Source organism: Hydra vulgaris, chromosome 09, assembly GCF_038396675.1.
Source record: "Hydra vulgaris chromosome 09, alternate assembly HydraT2T_AEP".
In the NCBI taxonomy this organism is placed as follows: Eukaryota; Metazoa; Cnidaria; class Hydrozoa; order Anthoathecata; family Hydridae; genus Hydra; species Hydra vulgaris.
Window position 1 is genome coordinate 43868498 of NC_088928.1, and position 20718 is coordinate 43889215.

Sequence of the window (20718 nt, forward strand, 5' to 3'; positions counted from 1 at the left end):
GTTACATGTAATTTTGTAAATATAAACTAAAAATTAAATTTTGATTTTATTTTCTTTGCTATTTGTAACCTCGAAGGGCGGCCATACATACTAGCACGCAGCCGGCCAAATGCCCAGGCACAGGCCTGATTGTATATAAAAAATTTTTTATTGGAAAATGAGAAACTTTTTAGTTTAACCCATTTTACCGTATTTAAAGCTTATTATGCGTTTTATTTGTGTATCTTAATTTATAGTGAGGCCCAGGACCTTCAAACATAGCAGGGGCCCGGGGAATATCACCAACTTTCTTTGCCAGTCCGACCCTGCGCCCTTGCATTATTTATAAGTTTACCTGATACTTTATAAGTAAATTGTATAGTAGCCAAATTGGTAAAAGCGATAAAGGAACAGCAGTTAATTTATTATATTTTTGAGGTTGCTACAACTTTGTAAATAGTATCAAAAGGTTACATTACCAGAATGGTTAGGAACCATTGGAATTTAATAACCGCTGGTTATTTGCTAAACGGTAAAAAACCGCTAAACCAAGTAATAGGCGGACTAAAATTTTTCTAATAAGCTAAGTAAAAAAAGTTTTATGCGCGGATAAGTTACTCGCACACAATTTTTTCAGCGATCGTTCCAGCTGTAAGTTTCCTAGTATAATATTTTTTATAACTATGACAACTTATAGTCAAATAGCAACTCTTGCAGCTGGAGTAGCTGGTGTTTCCTTCCTTGGCTACTGTCTGTACTTTGACAGGAAACGTAGATGTGATCCACTTTTCAAGCAAAAACTAAAAGAACGTAAGTTATAAATTATTCATACCTTATGCATATAACGGGGTTTTTTAGCAAATTGACGTGCTCCATGTGTACTATAAGAAAAACTTCATAAGCTTTTATGCAAAACCAGAAAATTTTACAAAATATTTGAATTTTTTTTTTTTTAAATTTGCAGGATTTTGTCTATATAAGTTTTATGAAAAAAGTTTGGGATTTTTACCAAATTTTAATTTTAGATTTGTCTGGTTTATATATATAAATAAATTGTCTTGTTTTCATCTACCCGCTCTATTACTGAGAATTATTTACAATATTTTCAAGATTGTTACTATTTTATGTATCAAAGATCAAATATAGTTTATTGTCATCAACTTTAATACTCTTTAACAAACATGTCACGAATAAAACAAAAAATTAACAAACATAAAGTTAATGAAAATTTACAAAATTTAGAAGAAACAGTTTAAAAGCAACAACAGTTGTGCATTATTAAAACGTGTCATTCCTTTAAACTATCTTATCAGTTTCGGGTTTAGTGAACTGTTTGGACTTTGACTTTATATATATATATATATATATATATATATATATATATATATATATATATATGATCAAAGTCCAACCAGTCAAAAGTTTAACTAGTCCAATTGACTAGTCAATTGGATTTTGTTCTAATTATTATTATTATTATTATTATTATTATTATTATTATTATTATATATATATATATATATATATATATATATATATATATATTTATATATATGTATGTATATATATATGTATATATATATATATATATATATATATATATATATATATATATATATGTATATATATATGTATGTATAAATATATATGTATATATATGTATATATATGTATATATATATATATATATATATATATATATATATATATATATATATATATATATATATATATATTTAAACAACTTTAAAAAGTATTCTACACAATAGAGTGCTCAATGTTCTTAAAAGAACAGAGCAATTATATATTAGTAGAAAATCACTTAACTAAATTTTTTTCCATTTGACACCGTGTTTCATCAACAAAGATTCATCAGAAATCCTGATGAATCTTTGTTGATGAAACACAGTGTCAAATGGAAAAAAATTTAGTTAAGTGATTTTCTACTAATATATATATATATATATATATATATATATATATATATATATATATATATATATATATATATATATATATATATATATATATATATATATATATAATATATATATATTTAAATATATATAGGCCTTGTTAAGAGGCATTATGCTGTTTTTCATTTTATGTACAAAAATTATCTGATTTTTTTTTTGATAAAAAAATAGATTGGTAAATGATTTTTTTTCTACTTTCCAGTTTTAAAAAATTTTTAATTTAAATTTATTGTATTATATTTAAATTAAATTTCAGTTTCAATTTGCGTTGCAAATAAATTGAATTTTAGGCTGCATGAAAAACCATTTGAACCAATTTAGCAAAAATTACTGATTAAATTTAAGTTCTATATCAGAAAAAGATTATAATTCCTTATAATTTATTCCTTAAAACAATCTTATACTCAACATAATCTTTTTTTTTGTTTATCACATAATATAAAATAGTCCAAATTGCCATTCTGTATAATATCTGCGAGCTGCTTAACGCTTCTTAACAAGGTCTGAAATTTATTATTAAATATTAATAAATTTAAATTTATTTTGTTAAATTTAATTAAAATTTTTTTTTTTTAACTTAAAACGCTCTGTATTGTAAAATTGTAAAACGCTCTTACATTTTTTTTTTCATGTTAAAGAAAAGAAAATTCTTTTTATCATATTTAATTCTAACTTTTTTATGTTTGCGCTACACAAAATACAAAAGTGCTAAATGCTTATAACTGTTTATAAATGCATTATTTTAGTAAATTTTATATAGCAAATTTTTAAGAAAATGATTTTTTTAGTTTTGAAATCACTTTTTAACAAAAAATTTTTCATCATTAATTTTTTAAATCGATCATAGAATGAATGTCAATTAGAAACAATTAACTAGTTTATGAGTAGTAAAAAAAAAAAAATTGGGAGAAAGCAAATGTTAGACAATATTGTTATAAATGTTTTAAATAAATAGGAAGTATAACTCTTTTAAAATAAGGAATTTTTTTTTCAAATAACCTTTAAATTTCATTGATAATTTTTTTTACAACAACATATTTTAATTTAAAGATATTAAATGGCTTTAAACATGGTTTCAAATTATATTTAATTACAATGTGGTACTTAATACTATGTGGTACTTGTGGTAAAATACTCAACTGACGTAATTTAACTTTTATTGATATTAATATGAAGACCACACGGGCAAAACCACAGATGTCCACTTTTTGAAAATTTCAAGTTTTATATATTTTTATGATATTTTAGTACTAAGCTATTTTAGTTTGAAAATTCATAACAAAAAAACTATGTTTTAAGGTTCTACGGTCGTTTTAAAAAAAAGGGCAACTTTGAAACAACCACTGCTGTCCAATGTTTACAGCATAAAAAACACAGTTGTCCAAGTTATTTATAACTAAACCAATAATAATAATAAAAGCATAAGTCGCATGACTAACTTTTATCCTTAAGAAAATTACGTTGGATGAAGTAAACAACATTATGTTCACAGAAAAACATTAAAAAAAAAACTATTTATACATATACTATATATATATATATATATATATGTATGTATGTATATAGTTTATATATATATATATATATATATATATATATATATATATATATATATATATATATATGTACATAGTTTATATATATATATATATATATATATATATATATATGTATATAGTTTATATATATATATGTATATGTATATATATATATATATATATATATATATATATATATATATATATATATATATATATATATAATAAGTTTTTTTTTATAATGGCAAAAATTTTCTCTTGAATTATTTCAATTTTTGTTTTTATTCATAAAGTGTACCTTTTGTATCCTAACAAAGTAAAAAATCAATTCAATATACTGATTTTGACTATTGGAAACAGATGGTCTGATGATGTATGTTCTATGCAGCATGATTTTAAATTTTCAATTATCTCAAATGTAAAAGATATCAAACTAATTTGCAATTTATGTGCCAGGCAAAATATAAAATGAAAAGTTTTAGATTGATTTTATTATCTAGTTCATAAAACTGAAAAACTTGACAGCAGAATGTGATAAAAATATGGCCATTGCAAATCAAAAGTTTCTGTCAGAAACACTAGACAATCTCACAAAAAGCCATAATAATTCAATTTTATATATAAACATGATAGAAGAAAAATTTCTGAAATTTGCAGAGTTTCAAAGCCAAACTTCTTGGTTGTTTGTTCATTTAAGGCATGTTCACTTAAAGAAATAAAAAAATTAAAGGCTAGTTAAAATTTAATTATATCGAAAATTGGAAATATTTAATTTTATGTGTGTTACATCCCATATGTTTAGATCAAAGATCAAAGTGCCTGATAAACTGAAACAAGCATGCATAGCTCTGTTGTCTCTTTTTTGTTAAAAATTTCAAAACTCATTAAACATTTTCTAACTGGTCAAAATAAGACATTTAATATTCTTTTATCTTATTTTTGAAAAATTTATTTTATTTTTCTTTGAAATTAAAAAAACACATTTTTATTAACGGTGTGTTCACAATTGGTTTTTGTATGGCTTATACAAACTTGCTATAAAGTGATGGAACAAAGTCATCATGGAATCATCTATGGTAAATAGATGAGGTTGGGGAAGAGAAAAGGTTGCAATGATATTTTGTATAAAGTTAAAAGAAAAACTTTCATATAATTTTTTACATGAATTTTTTTAATGTAAATAAGGGGGGGGCAGCTTTATTATCCCATCACACGCTTAGTATGTTGTGGTTGTATATTACAATGTCTTACCATCAACCTTTAAAAAAATAAGTGCTCTAAAAGGTTACAAGCTAACGTGGTTTATGAGTTGATGAATTTACAACGGAAAAACCACAGTCCAAAATGAGTGTCTTGTTTTCAAAAGAACATTGAATAAATAATTCTTGTATTTATCACAAAAATTGCATTTATATATTGTGTTAGGACTAAATAGTGATAAAAATATATTTTTAATTAAATATATTATTAATAAGCAGATATCTAATGTCACTAAACACTAAATTTCATTTTTCTCAAAATGAGAAAAATGTGACATCTGTGGTTTTACCCGTGTGGCCTTCATATGTATTCATCAGACGGTTCTGCTATTACATATGATTTCGTGTCAAGGAAAGAGGCTATAGCATTAAATTAAACAGATTTTCAGTAACATATTGAAACTTAGCGCAAAGTGACTGATCTAATTTTTCCAAAATGCCAGTAAAAAAATTTGCACATTGAAGTAGCGCACCATCTTAAGTCCCTTGCAATAAATAGCCATAATATGAATACTTTGCTTGAGTTTTATTGGAGCCGTCTTTTGCTCTTGTTTTTTGTACTTCAAAATCTATGTCAGGCTCAATTACCACATCTCCCAAAAATTTGAAAAGTGTAGGAAATATGTCTGATTTTTTAAATGCTTGTTTCGAAAGCTAACAGTTGAGAGTTTTTTAATGGTTTTAGCACACAAAGATAATATAGTCAAAAGCTGTCAAAGAATTCTGAATCTTGCAGAATTCTACTAACTGGTTTGAGTCTTTTTAAAAGGTCTATTTTTATGCAATTAAAAATAATCTTTAAGGTATTCGTATTATTTTTCAGATAGCCCTGCAATGAACTTTTTGCAGATTTCATTTGTTTGTTATATGGATTTAAAATTTGTTGGTTTACGAAGCCCAAAAATATTGGAAGGTTTCTAATTGTAGAGTTAAGTGCATTAAGTTGATACTAAATTCATCTTGTTCCTATTGGTCTCTTCAGGCTTGGTCGGGAAGTGGGAACGATTGCTTTCGATTACTGACCACCGCAATAGTATTAAGTTGCGAAAAGCCAGGTTTTGTAGTCGTTTTGAGAACATTTAAGTTTATGTATGTCCGTAAAACAAAAAAGTTTTCGGACATACATGGAAACATACATAAACTTGAATGCTCTCAAAACATCTTAGTGCAAATAAAAAGAATATTCGCGAAAGCTAAAAACCCACCAAATCTACGAACAAACTAATTCTATTGGTTAAAAAAATACGCCGACTAAGCGAAATAAATTTCTCGAGTTTTCTGTTAAATTATTTTAAAAATTGTATTTATTCAAAAATTTGTTGAATTTTAATATCTCTAGCATAAATTGCTTTAAGATTATACTTTCAAACAAACTATTAATTTAATACTATGGCTCATGCTCGGAGCCACATCTGCAAAGCCGTAAATCTTTTAAACTAATATTATTTGTTTACAAAAATAAATGTTTTAAATGTGTATTTTTTAAATTGTCAAAATTTTGAATGTTTATTATGTATTACTGATTTTTATTAGTACATTCTTATTTTTTATTTAAAAAGTATGTATTTTTTATGTAAATGTAGTTTTGTGTGTCTGTTTTTTATTCTATGTAATCTTTTAAAGCAATTTTTACGATTTATTTTGTAAACAAAAATTTGCGTTTTCAATGAAATTGTTGATAATCATCGAAGTTAATAAAACTAATTATGAAATAATGAAGTTTGTGATTACAAAACCCAAACATGCATACAAAGTAACTCGCGCTATATATATATTTAGAAAGTTATTAAATATGAAGAAAAATTTTTAAGTTCTTAGATATTGGTTTACTAGCTCTAAATATTTTCGCTTCAGTTGCCATTCTTACAAACTCGTTATACTTAAACTTAAAGTTACTTTTTTCTGTTTTAAATACTAATTAAAATTAAAAAGCCCACTTACTAAGCATCATCAGCGATATTGTGAATCAGTTCCGCCTCCTCTTTATAAAGTATTTTTAACCTTTTTAGTTGATTTCTATCTAATTAATTTAATTTCTACACAATAACTCAATGATTTAATTATTTGATTTGTTCATTTTACTAAGAAAAATTGTTTTAAATATGTTAAAATTTTCAAGCGAAACATAAAATTGTTATTAAAAAAATGTAACTAAAAAATGTGCTAATTGAAATTTCTTTAATAATTGGTTTGACTGAAGAGTTGATATAGTTTGCATATGCATAACAATAGTGGTTTGTTTTGCTACGACTGTTGAACTTATTCTAATGTTATCAGTTTTATTTGCATTTCTTTTTTCCCCTAATTGGGGAACTGTTGTTTGATTAGTAAGACTTTTGTTCATGTGATCCTTAAATTGTTTCTTTTAACTGTTTTTGTACCTTTGACAAAGGTTTCGGCACCTTTATTTAAAAGTTTATAAATAAAGTAAAGCGTGTACACAAAATAAATGTGAAAGAATAAGGACGTCATTTTTTTTCAGTGGTTGTATTAAAATCTTTTTAATTGTTTTGTATTTTGTTTACAACGTGTTGTGGTTTCAAAAATATATGTTAGTTTTTGGATTTAACTTGAAATTAGTTTTAAAAATGACAAAAGAAGAAGACGTCAGAGAAAAAATTATGCACAAATATTTACAAAATCCTAATAGTAGCTACAATTCGATAGCAAAATCGTTGTAAATACATCCATACACCGTTAGTCATGTTATTCAACGTTTTTTTCAAACAAAATCGATCAAACACAAATCTGGTGGTGGAAGAAAGGAAGGTTTTAAAGATATAAAACTAGTTAGAAAACTGGTTAACAGTTTTAAGAATAACCCAAGCCTTTCACTAAGGGAACACACAAAAATATATGGATTTTCTCATAGTTTTGTTGCAAAAGTTAGAAACAAACATGGTTTTCATTCTTTCAAAGCACAAAAAGTGCCCAACTGTTCTGAAACTCAACAAAAAAGTGCAAGAGCCCGCGGCAGAAAGTTGTATGACAATTATATTTCTAAAAATTTCTGTATTATTGAAGACAATGAAACTTATATCAAGTACGATCACCAACAAATTCCTGGTGCTGTTTATTATATTGCCAAATATAGAGGAAAAGCAGATAAGAAATTTAAATACACAAAACATGACAAGCTCGCTAAAAAAGCTTTGATTTGGCAAGCTATTTGCAGTTGTGGCAAAAAATCAGCGCCTTATATTTCTCAGTCCACACTTTCTGGTCAAATATATGTTAAACAAATGTTTACAAAAAAACGCCTTTTACCTCTCATTAAATCACACAATAACAGACCTGTGTTCTGGCCTGATTTATCTTCAATTCATTAATGTAAACTATCTATAGAATGGTATAAAAAGATAATGTGAAATTTGTGCCTAAAACAGAAAATCATCTAAACTGCCCAGAATTGAGAGTTATTAAAAAGTACTGGTCTATTATGAAAAGAAAAATGAAAAAAATAAAAAAACTTTGCAGAAACATTAAAGATAATAAAATATCATTTAAAAAAGCATCAAATAATTTTGACTCTTATTCTGTGCGCAAGCTTATAGGTACCACTAAAGCAAAAGCTCGAAATTTTATTAGGTTCCCACAGGAATAATTAATTTTTTTTTTTTTAATGTTTGATTTTCTTATATTATTGTATTAAAATTATTACTTGGTTCAAAATAAAAATTGAGGAGTACTTTTTTTAGTTGTTTTTCTACTTTCACATTTATTTCGTATACACGCTTTGATCCACCCATAAAAACATATAAGATAAAATAAATATTAAAGTATCAAACTTACCAATTCGTGCAACATCTTTTATTCCAAACTTCCCTTCATTTTTCTTCATAAAATTCTCTACATATTTTGCATCAGAGTAAGGAAACATTTCCACCAGTATCAAGTTGGTATGATGCGCAAGAGTTCTTTTTTTGCAGTGCAAAAATAAATTCTTTTTTTTTCTGTCATTAATTAATAATTACTTTTTAAAATGAATTTTTTAGCGAAAAAGCATATTCAGTTATTTTTTTATCATATTCAATTTCATAGCAATATAGTTCGTAAATTTTGCTCAATTAATTGACTTGATGTACTTTATTCGAAAATTCACTGAAATAAGGAGTGTATTTTTGCTATTTTTTTGTGTAAATTACTTAAAATCTAAATTATTAATTCATTTTCATATATAATTATTTACTAATTAACTCCCAATGAAAATAAAGCTAGAAAAAATTTTCTTTTAATTAAAAAAGTAGTGGTACAAACCAATATATATATATATATATATATATATATATATATATATATATATATATATATATATATATATATATATATATATATATATATATATATATATATATATATATATATATATATATATAATTTACAAAAATGTACAGCTAAAAAAGAAAATATTTTATATAATGAGGAAGCATATTATCCATCTTTTTTACGAGTTTTGGCGTCTATGTTGCCTTCGCGGCCTTTTGCACCGTACAACCTTGCATGTATAGATGGTGCAGGTCTGTCGATGTTTGTACATTCACACACTTATTCAATTAAATTTGAAAAAATAAGAATAATTAATAACATAACTTTAATAAACAGCAGTAATAGTTAATATGCACAAAACTACAAAAAAATTTCAAAAATAAATTTCCAATAATACTATTCAAACCTGTGCCGCTTCCTTCACGAAACATCATAACATTTTTAGTGCTTCGCTAACTAATTATACAGTGTAATTTTTTTTAGTGAAAATTAAATTTTCACTAAAAATGAGCTATGCGTATTTTGTGATGTATTTCATGTTTCACTAACAACAGGTTACATAAAATTTAATGAAAATTTAAATCATGTTTGTTCTAGCTTTATTACAAACTGATTATAACATTACCAAATAAATCAATAATAATTTAAGAAAAGTTATATTCTCACCACAACAACATAAAAAAACAAGGTCAGCAAGAAAATGCCGGTTTTAGACATTATCAGGTAAACAATGCTGAATGCCGACCCTAATTCTGAGGGTTGTATATATATATTTTATATATATATATATATATATATATATATATATATATATATATATATATATATATATATATATATATATATATATATATATATATATATATATATATATACTTTATATATACATATACTAATGCTTTTTTTTTAATTAAAAAAATTAAATAGGCACACCTTTAACCATGCTTTAACCAGCTTTAACCAAAAAAACCATGTTTTTTTGGTTATTGTAAAAAAATCCACGCTTTTTAGTTTTTTTCAGAAAAAATGTTTTTGTTTTTTTAAACCCATCAGTTTGACTGGCATCAGCTTAAAGTTAATTTAAAGGAAATAAATTCTAAATTTTTTTCTAGATTTATTTTGCAAATTGTTTTCCGGTTTCCTAAAATATAACCTGGATGATATTTGAAATAGGTATATTTTAGATCTTTAAATCTACAACTGTTGTTTTACCAAATAAAAAGCTTTTAATAAAATATTAAACTTTTTGTAAGGATTCAGCATCTTTTACTATGCTAAACTATACCTGATTAGAGTTTTGTGAATAACATGCTCAGATATTGAAACATACTCAGTGGGCACAAGACATGTTTTAGTCTAAAAATTTGTTATTTTAATATTTATTAATACTTTTAAATGTTTACAGCATGTTTTGTGCCTACTGTGTAATATTGTTTGTCAATAAATTTGAGTGGCCTCTTTATGTTGCGCACTATTCATTTGCAATATCTGTATTTTATATTGGTTTGATCTGGATCATAGAAAATAATTTTGCTTTATTAATTTGTTGGCCTTCGTTTATTAGTGGCCTCTTTATGTTGCGCCCTATTCATCTGCAATATCTGTATTTTATATTGGTTTGATCTGGATCATAGAAAATAATTTTGCTTCGTTTATTTGTTGTTGTTTATTTAAAAATTGTTACAATTAATATATTGCTTATTTCTTCATCTATACATTTATAGGTCGTTTGAAAAATCAAAAATCTGCTGATGATGATAGTTCTAGCTCAGTAAGTTTATTATATAAGCATTTGTTTCAACTACAAAAAGAGTTAATTTTGTGTGATAAAAGAATTTTTTTGGACTAATTAAGTTTTTTAATATAATTTATATTATAATAAGTTTTTTAAAATGTTGTAATGAGTTTTATGACTTAGTAAATACAAAACAAATAGGCACTTAACACTTGATGTTGCAGTCATAAAATTGTTGTTAATAATTTGTTTGTTAGCATAGGTCTTGGTCCAAGAAGTAAGACTTATCTAGTAGTAAAATATATTAAAATTTTTTGTGCAAAAAAGTATTATTATTTTAATTTTATTATTAAATAGGAGATTTTCTTGATATTAAATTTATAAATAAAGTTAGAATAATTAACAGAATAAAATTTAGTATTAAGAAAAATAGTTGTTTGGATTAGTTTCTTTTTTTAATATTTATTAGATGCACTTCCTTTTATTTTTATTTTTATTGAATTGATTCTTTTTTAAAGACAATGTGTGTTTTAGGTTTTGCCTGATATGAAAGATCAAGAAGCAGTCCAAAAGTTTTTTCTTGATGAAGTAAGCAAAGGGGAAGAGTGCTTGTCTATGCAGGACTATGACAATTGTGTTAAACATCTTACAAATGCTATAGTTGTATGCGGTCAACCCCAACAGTTGTTGCAAGTCTTTAAACAAACACTGCCACCTGATGTATTTCAAAGTCTAGTTCAAAATATAGCTTTATACGGAGCCATGCAAATGCAAAAAATGCAGGTCAAAAATCAAATAGCTTTTTTTTTTTTTTTTTTATATATTTTGTGATTTTTAGATATTTGCTTTATACGTATATTTTTATAGATATATATATTTATTAGTGATGTGCCATCGGCAAAGGCCGATTAAGGCTAATTATAGGGTTTAATGTAGGTATATAAAGGTAATATCTTAATATTAGATATGCAACTTGCATATATAAGAAGTGCCTATGCACCAGTTTGGTTTGGCTTAATAGCCAATACCATTACATTGGCCAATACCGATTAATCAACCGATGCCAACGGTCGATTTATCGGCCAATGGTTAAGCCGATTAATTGGTTGGTGGTTACCAATAACATAGGCTAGTAGGTCGAATCACTTCTGATGAATAGGAACATGTTAAATATGTAATTTAAATCCTTAATATTTTTATAATACCCTTAAATAAATACATTAAACCTATTATTAGCCACAATCGGTATTAGCCGATGACACATCACTAATATATATATATATATATATATATATATATATATATATATATATATATATATATATATATATATATATATATATATATAAAATTAACACATATTTGATTTAAAACTAGATAATGCTTTTTTAAATTGCAAAAATTGTGTGAGGGTCACTCACATCTTCAAGATTGCTGATTTTTAAAAAATCTTGAAGATGTTAGTAACCCTAGGCCTTAAAGAGTCTGGGAACAAATTTATAATGAGGTTTTACACTTACATGTCCGTGATCACCAAAGTCTTTCAACATTCTAACAACTTAATCTGCATATTTTTCTTCTTTTTTATTTCCGAACAAGTTTTTAATGTCCACAAGGTAGTGAATGTAGTGCATCAACTTATGCTTTTTTCTCTCTAAAACAAACTTTGCAATGCTATGTTGTGAAGGTAATTATCAGTTTTCAAATTGCTTTAACAAATTGTTTCATTTAGCCAAGTTTAAGTTCACAAGACATAAAGAGACATAGGTATAATCATATTAGGTCTCATTCATTTGTAAATTCTATCTGTTCAAAGTCTAACCTATTGGTTAACATTAAACCCTTAATGCTTCAATGAATCAACTCAAAAAAAAAAGAAGTTAATTTAGAGGCCTATTTAGAATTTCAGAAAAATATATTTATATATATCAGACCTCAAATTTAGGAAAAATAAGGTCAGCAATAATTTGCCCACCTCAAACACTTCAAGGTTGGCAATATATACATATATATATATATATATATATATATATATATATATATATATATATATATATATATATATATATATATATATATATATATATATATATATATATATATATATATATGTATATATATATGTATATATATATGTATATATATATATATATATATATATATATATATATATATATATATATGTGAATATGATATATATATATGCATATATGATATATATATATGTATATACATATGTATATATATATCTATCTACATATGTATATATATATATATATTAGACACTAGATAATCGGTATCGTATAAGTCGATACCAAGAAGAATGGTCTTGTATTGCGTGGTATTGCTTATATACTAATGTCGATACTATCAGTATTGGTTCGATACCAGTTGATACTGAGAAGGAAAGTCTCGTATTGTGTGGTATCAATTATGTTCTAATGTCGATACTATCAGTATCGGTTCGATACCAAACTATACCGATAATAAAAAGAATCGTATAGTATCGCATGGTCTCGAATCGAGACTCTCAATAAAACAAAAAATTAAAATGTGACTTATTGAATTTTTTATTAGCAAAATACAAGTACAATTGCTTTTTAGAGATTTGGTTATTGTTTTTTAATAATCTACAATACTTTTGGCTATTGTCCATTTGTTGTTTTTTCCTTTGCCGTACTATCGTTGGTATTTTAGGATTTTCTTCTGTTAATATTGGCAAAGATAAGTCTGATTCATGTCCTATATCACTTTCATTTTCTTGTTCAAAGGGCCATTTTTGAATGTAATTTTCAAGAGCAAAATAGTTCTGCATTATAAATACAAGCTTATCTGTCTTGTCACTATCGAGATTGTATCTACGATCAGTGATGACAAGGCCAGAAGCAGAAAATGCTCTTTTAGATGATGCAGAGATTGGTGGAGTTGCCAACCAAGATCTTGCAACACCCGAAAGGATCGGAAGTTCCGCTGCATGCTGCTTCCACCATGCTAAGGTGTCAGTTTTTGGTATTTTTCCATTTCAAGTTTAATAGGAGGGTTTTCGTGTGTATGATGTGAATTAGTATCTTCCTTATATTTTGCTAAAATAATATTGTACTCATTTTACTCCCAACCTTGTGCATTATCAGCAGCGGAATTGTTACTACCGTTGTTATTACTGGAGCTTGAGACAGACAATGAAGAACTGTGGAGGGTATTTTGAGATAACTCACATCTAACCTAGAACAAGCATCTTTCAACAAAGCACTGAAGGCTGTCGATTTATGAAGCCTGGTAGTAAGTGAGCTGGCTTTAAGAAAAGCATCTTTCAGTTCTGGGGTACCCTCAACTGTTCTTTGAAGTGCAGTGTTGAGTTTGTGGTCACTGCATGTAACAGAACCTTCTTCTTTAGTTATTAAAGACACACTGTTGTTTAGAGCACATGCCATATTTGATGCCTGATCAACAACACGCAGTTTATTGGGTATTTTTTTTAATAATTCAGGGTATGAGAGTGTGTTATCAAGTGCTTTTGCAATGTTGATACCAGTGTGTCGCTCTTTGAATAGGCACACTTCTAATATAAATTTCTTTATGGCAAAGTCTGGCGAGATATAATGTAATGTCATGGACATGTATGAATCATTTGTCTTTGATGTCCAGTGGTCGGTGGTTATGGTAACCTGATTAAGATCTATGAGCTCTTTTTCCATAACTTCATGCATTACTACCTTCAGTGTATGGTAAAGCTAAGTATGGTAAAGAGAGAGTTTATTTTTTGAGAAAGTCATTGAATGTTTTATTGTGGCATTTGGTAATATTTTGTTCATAAACCTCTTAAAATTTTCAGAATCAGCAAAACTGAACGGCAAGCACTCAGTAGCAATCAAAGTAATGATGTCATGATCAACTACTAATTGACGCCGATCTTGAAGTTGCCACTTTTTTGTAACCGCCTTCTTCAAGAGAGTGAGAGTTTTAAAGGCTACATCTTTTGCGGATCCAGAAGCACCTGCCTCGATTACGTTTAGTTCTTCATATAACTTCCCATGTTGTGTTTGAATATGCTTTCGCAAGCCAGTAGTATTTGCTTGCTTTGTTGCAAGCTTATTTCCACAAGTTTTACACAGCAGATTTTCCTAAAAATGTAAAATACAGTTATTAACAAATAAAATGGTTTTACTTTTTTATTATTATTTTATTTTTATTAAAAAGTTTTTAATAAAAATAAAATAAAATAATAAAAAAGAGTCGGGACGCTTTGAACTCACTTGTGGCCTGAGGTAAAATTAAATTTTGAGGGCATTTACTGTAAATTTTACCTCTAAAAAATGTCAAAAGAGTTAAATAGTTTCAGAAATATTATTACCAAAAAAAGACCCTTTGATAGGCGTGAATTTAATTTTTTTTTTTTTTTTACAATTAGTTACTAGGTATCTTTATATGAAACAAAAACAAGTTCAGAGTGGGCCGGCATACAACCTGGCCATCAATTTAGCACACTGTGTTTTGCGATTTATGAATTATTGCTCCACCAATTAAATTAATTTCTTTTTAAAACTTAATAGTTAATAAAAATAATAGTTTAACGTAAAACTGTAAAAAAATAACCTGCATTTTTAGTTAAAAAAAATTAAATTCTCATGAAAGACTTGAACCTAGAACTCCGTGCTCATATGCCATAACTTATCCGCTTTGCAGCGCAAACTTACTTGTTTTAAAGTCAAGTTTTTATATGTAACAATAATTCTGCCAGTAATTAATTTTAGATTTAATTACATTTTGAGATAAAGCATAAAAAGTACTTAGTAAGTAGTGCTTACCTATATTTTTCTTGAAATAATCCCAGATTAAAGATGTTGTAAAAGGCATAACAAGTGAAGATTAGTTTTCTTTAATAACTAAAATATACTTATGTTTAATTGTTTAAAACTAAAGTTTAGTTGTTAAATGTTGAACACAGAACAAAGCGAGAATTACGGTACCATGAGAGATTTAATTAAAGTAACGATACCAGAAGAGAAGTTAAAATATAAATGCGATCACACAATTAATTCAATTAAAATAACTGTAGTGACTGTTACAAAATCAATTCCCTTTGAACAATCATTTCTAATAAGCGTTTAGAATAATCATTAACAATTGCATCACAAGCAATTCCCTTTGGAGAATTATATGAAAAACTCTAATTAATGATAGTTACAAAACTAATTCCTTTTGAACAAACATTTCTAATACTTGTTTAGAATAATCATTAACCATTGCATCACAAGCAATTTTCTTTGGAGAATTATATGAAAAACACTCTTTAATGATTGCAAAACTATTCCCTTGAAGATTATATCTGCACAGGAAATTTTTGCTTGAATGGAATAAAAATTTGATAGAGTTGGAATAACGACATAGAAAATTATACATTGCAGGGGCTGATCCAGGTCATTGTTCTAGGGGGGTAGTCGGACCAAAAAAATATAAAAAATAAGGTTTGCGTTTTTTCAAAATAAAACAACTGTTTCATTTCATATTTAGAATGATTTTAGAAAGGTTATAAGATAATTAGTAATAATAAATATATTGAATGGTTATATAAATAAATTTTATTTTTTCTTATTTTTTTAATTTTATCAATAATATTTTGAAGTTTGATGTTTCTTAGGTAGGGGATGGGGTAGTTACCCCGAATATCACACCCCCTCCTTTACCTTTTTGTCCACCCTTACACACTGTTTAACATAATTTAATAATTTGTAAAAATTTAATATAGAAATGAATGTTGAAAAAATCTTTTCTTTCCTTTTAATCAGAAAAAATTGTAATAAAGGTAACAGATGAGAAATTAAAATACAGAAGTAGTACCACACAATTATTTAAATTAAAACAAAGATACCAAATGAGAAATTAAATGATAAACATGTCATACAACCAGCTTAGAGAACTTTTTTTTTATAATAAATGACCCATATATATATCTCATTAATTATACGAATTTACTATTTCAAATTACAAATCGTTTATAAAAATAACATGGAAGTTCTCATGATGACCGGAGTTGCATTACCAAATGATACTATCGGTACCAAACAATACCAACATAACCGATAACTTTTGATACTAGTATCGATATCGTAAGGTATTACACCGAAACCAAACGATACCTACATAACCGATACTTTCGATACCAGTATTGTGTGATTTCGATACCGATACTGTATGGTATCGCACCGATACCAGACGAGAAATCAAGACTCGAGACCAATTATCTAGTGTCTAATATATGTATGTATATATATATATATATATATATATATATATATATATATATATATATATATATATATATATATATATATATAAAGGCATTAACTTTTTTTAAATTACTGCAATAATATTAATTACCGCAAAACGAGTTACAAAGTTATTTAACTTCTTTTGTATTATTACTATAAGGGAATGTTTATTTTCTTTTCATTTTGTTTTAATATTAAATAATTCAATTTAGTATTACATTTGAAAAAATGTTTTATATTAACAAATTTCTTTCTTTTCTCAACATTTGCATAAATGAATTAAAATATGTTAACTTTTTGAATTTTTAAATAATTATTTCTTAAATTTCTAATTGTGGCTTTGCAACTACAAATAATTTTTTATTTAAAAAAAATCGAGAGTGACAAATTAAAATTTTACGTTAATCTATTTACTTTATTTATTAAAAGTTTATTTTTTTATTAACGATTTTGTTGTGAAAGCAAAGATTGTTTTTCCAAACATCATTTATTAAAATTATATCCCTGTATATATCATTTATTAATAAATAATCACTGCACTATAATTAGCATTATAAAAAAAAAGTTTAACTTAAATTTTTGATGCACCCGTTTATTTAAAATTTAATTTTGAGTAATAAAAAAAAGTTTAGGAAGAAAAGCCAAAAAAACAATTGCGATAAAAATGAGCTAATTTTTTTAGGAATAAATAAAATTTAAGTATTAAAAAATATTTAGTAATATTTTTAAATAAATTTGACAGTTAATTTAAACCCAAGCATTAACTCTAATTTTAATAAACTTAAATAAATTTTTTAAATCTAAATAAAATTATATTTTTTTTTTATCAAAATAAAATTATATATTTTTATTAAACTAGTTTTAAATTAAATCTTATATTTTTTATCAGAATTAAATTATATTGTTATGATCTTTGCTTCAATTATTTAGCGTTTTTCAAGCGAAAAAATTAATCATTACAATAAAATAAATACAAAATAAAAATATCTTTAGGTTTAAGCGGACATGTCTGATAAAACCTAAAGAATGTGATTGAACACCATTCCTGACAACGCATAAAATATTTTTGGTCTGCCGTGGTCAAGTTGTTTTTCAACAACTTAACCATGGCAATTTGTTTTAACAACTTAAGGTGTTTCAATCCGCTGAAAATAAAAAGAACATTCTGAAAATAACATCTAAACTTTAGCGCAAAAACAAATGTTATGTAACATAAGACATTATCTTTTCACAACTGAAACATTATTTCAACATTCGTATGTTGGCGATATCCAGGACCTATGCCATTTTCAGATGTTAAATTTTCAAAATTTAGTTCAAATAAAAAGAAGGTAAAAATAGCACATTCTGAAAGTAAAATTCCCTCTGAAGTTGAACAAGCTTTGAAGTATGCAATAGAGTGCTGGAATGTAAAAGAACTTTTTTAAGAAAAATTTTTAAACAAATTCTGGAAGAAAAAATTCTTGAGTGAAAATCACGAGAAATAATTTTATATTTTTCTTTTTACCTTGTAAATTACATTGGGCCTTAAATAAATGAACTAATAATAATAATGACTCAAATTTAATTGTGTAATAAAAATTACTGGTTTCTATGAGCATTAAAAAAACTATTACGTTAAAATTTTTATAAGATGAATTTAAAGGGGTTTTAAAAGCTAAAGTATTCATTTGAAATTTATAAAAACCATTGGACAAAAAATTGAACAAATACTGAAATACAAATTTAAAATAGTAATTAATTGCAACGTTTTAATATAAATGACAAAAATTACGGACTGCTTAATTCAAAAAATTTAATGCTAAGCGTCTTTTAGAAAATAAATTAGCTAAAAAAAAAATGACGTATTTTATTAACGTACCTGTGCTTTCAACTTCATTTTCTGTTGTTTATGAAAAATATAAAGTTTAAAAAATAAAGTTTGTATATAGTACTGAATTTATTAATTATTTTGGAACAACTAAAATGATTAAAAAATAAATGCACACAAAATATGGGTCAGACATAATGACTAATAGACGTCGTTTTTTATCGGACAATTGCTGAACTATGTCTGGCGGCTATTTAGAGCCCTGTATGTATGTATATATATACACACACACGCACACATTAGGTGGGTCAAAAAATATAAAACTTTAGTTGCACCAATTAAACATACTAATAAAGGTGCTCTTTTATTTCCTGAAAAAGATTTTTTGAATAAAAAATATTTTTAGCGGTCCCAACTGACCCTTACCTATTTAATATGTCCCCAATATCATCTTACATAAATTTTTTCAAAACTATGTCAACCTGGTATTCAAAAATAGCGAAACTTTATAAAAATTTCAAAAATAGTAATAATTTTTATAAATCTTACTCTGAGGCTCTGCTGGGGGTTTTGTGGGTTGTAGTTTTCATGTTTTCATGACAGTACTGAAACCCTATTGTAATCATTACAATGATTACAATAGGGTTTCAGTACTGTCATGAAAACATGAAAACTACATGCGTTTTAAAGTATATTTCTGATCAGATCTTGCAGCAGCCAACAATTTAGGTTTCTTCATCAAGAAGTCATAAAACTGTGAACATTTGTACTTCATATTTTCACACGCCTACAGCTCAGCTCGCAAGACACGAAGTCCAAGATGATTTTGTTCTTTAGACCACAAAGAATTTATCACACTGAAAGTTTGTTCACATGAAGAATTTAAGACAGGTATGAAGAATAAGAAGGATACTACTTTAAAAAGTTCGCCACCCTCACCACACTTTTTTTCTGCGAGTTTTGTAAAAAAACTACTCCATCGATCCACCACATTCGTGTTGGTCGCTGTTTGAACATTACGCAGAATACAGTAGTCTTCATAATATTGATTTTGATCTACATCAATGCAAAACTTGACTGCTAGTTGGTCAAATAAGCTCCAGACCACTGGTTCGTTTAAAGTTAAGATACTCATGCTTTGAAAGTTCTGGAATTTATACCATTTATCTAAGTAATTAAGCATTTGCTGTAGAATTCATCAACATTTTTTTCAAACTCTTGTTTTTTCACCAGCAATGTCTTTTGCTAAAGAATGCATAAAACATGTACATTATCTGCAAAAAGTATAAAATTTTAGTACATTTTTGCATTCTGGGAGATTTCGATGTTTTTTCAAATTACTTCCAGGAGATGGGAGTTGGTATCAAAATCCGGGAGACTCCTGTGCAATCCGGGAGAGGTGGCAATCCTAGTTGGGGCCCATAAAAATATTTCATTTAAAAATTTTTATGCCATATTTTTTAATTGTATGCAAATTTTTTGTTGCTGAATTAAATATATTGTATGCAATTTTTTGTCCTAATTTATTTTTGTGTATATGCTTAATGTGTTAATTGTTTTTTATATTTATTTTATCGGTAAATATTTTTATATTTTTACAGCCCTCGCCTTCACAAGCTTCTGCTCAAGTAACTGAAGATAATGATGGTCTTGACTAATGTATAATCAACTGTTAATAGAAATAAAATTCCATGTGCGGACATGTTGACATGGCTAATTCAAGCAGACATGAATTGTTAATAAATGTTTTCAATAGTATGAATTAAACATGTTGATGAATAAATGTTGTTTATAAAGTAAAAAAAAATTTATTAGATTTATTAGATTATTTCCAATTTTTCTTTTTGTTTTAATTTGCACAAGTTCTTATTTCTTTAAACATACAAA

At 26.1% G+C, this 20718-nt stretch overlaps 1 protein-coding gene across 1 annotated transcript; it reads left to right on the plus strand.

The window, feature by feature from the left end:
* Positions 1–569: 569 nt before the first annotated feature.
* On the plus strand, positions 570–20638 carry LOC100202953 (mitochondrial import receptor subunit TOM20 homolog). The gene is made up of 4 exons (XM_065805829.1): positions 570–789; positions 10742–10788; positions 11287–11535; positions 20433–20638. The coding sequence occupies exons 1-4, from the start codon at positions 663–665 to the stop codon at positions 20487–20489; spliced, it is 480 nt and encodes a 159-aa protein (XP_065661901.1). The 5' UTR covers positions 570–662; the 3' UTR covers positions 20490–20638.
* The last annotated feature ends 80 nt before the right edge of the window (positions 20639–20718 follow it).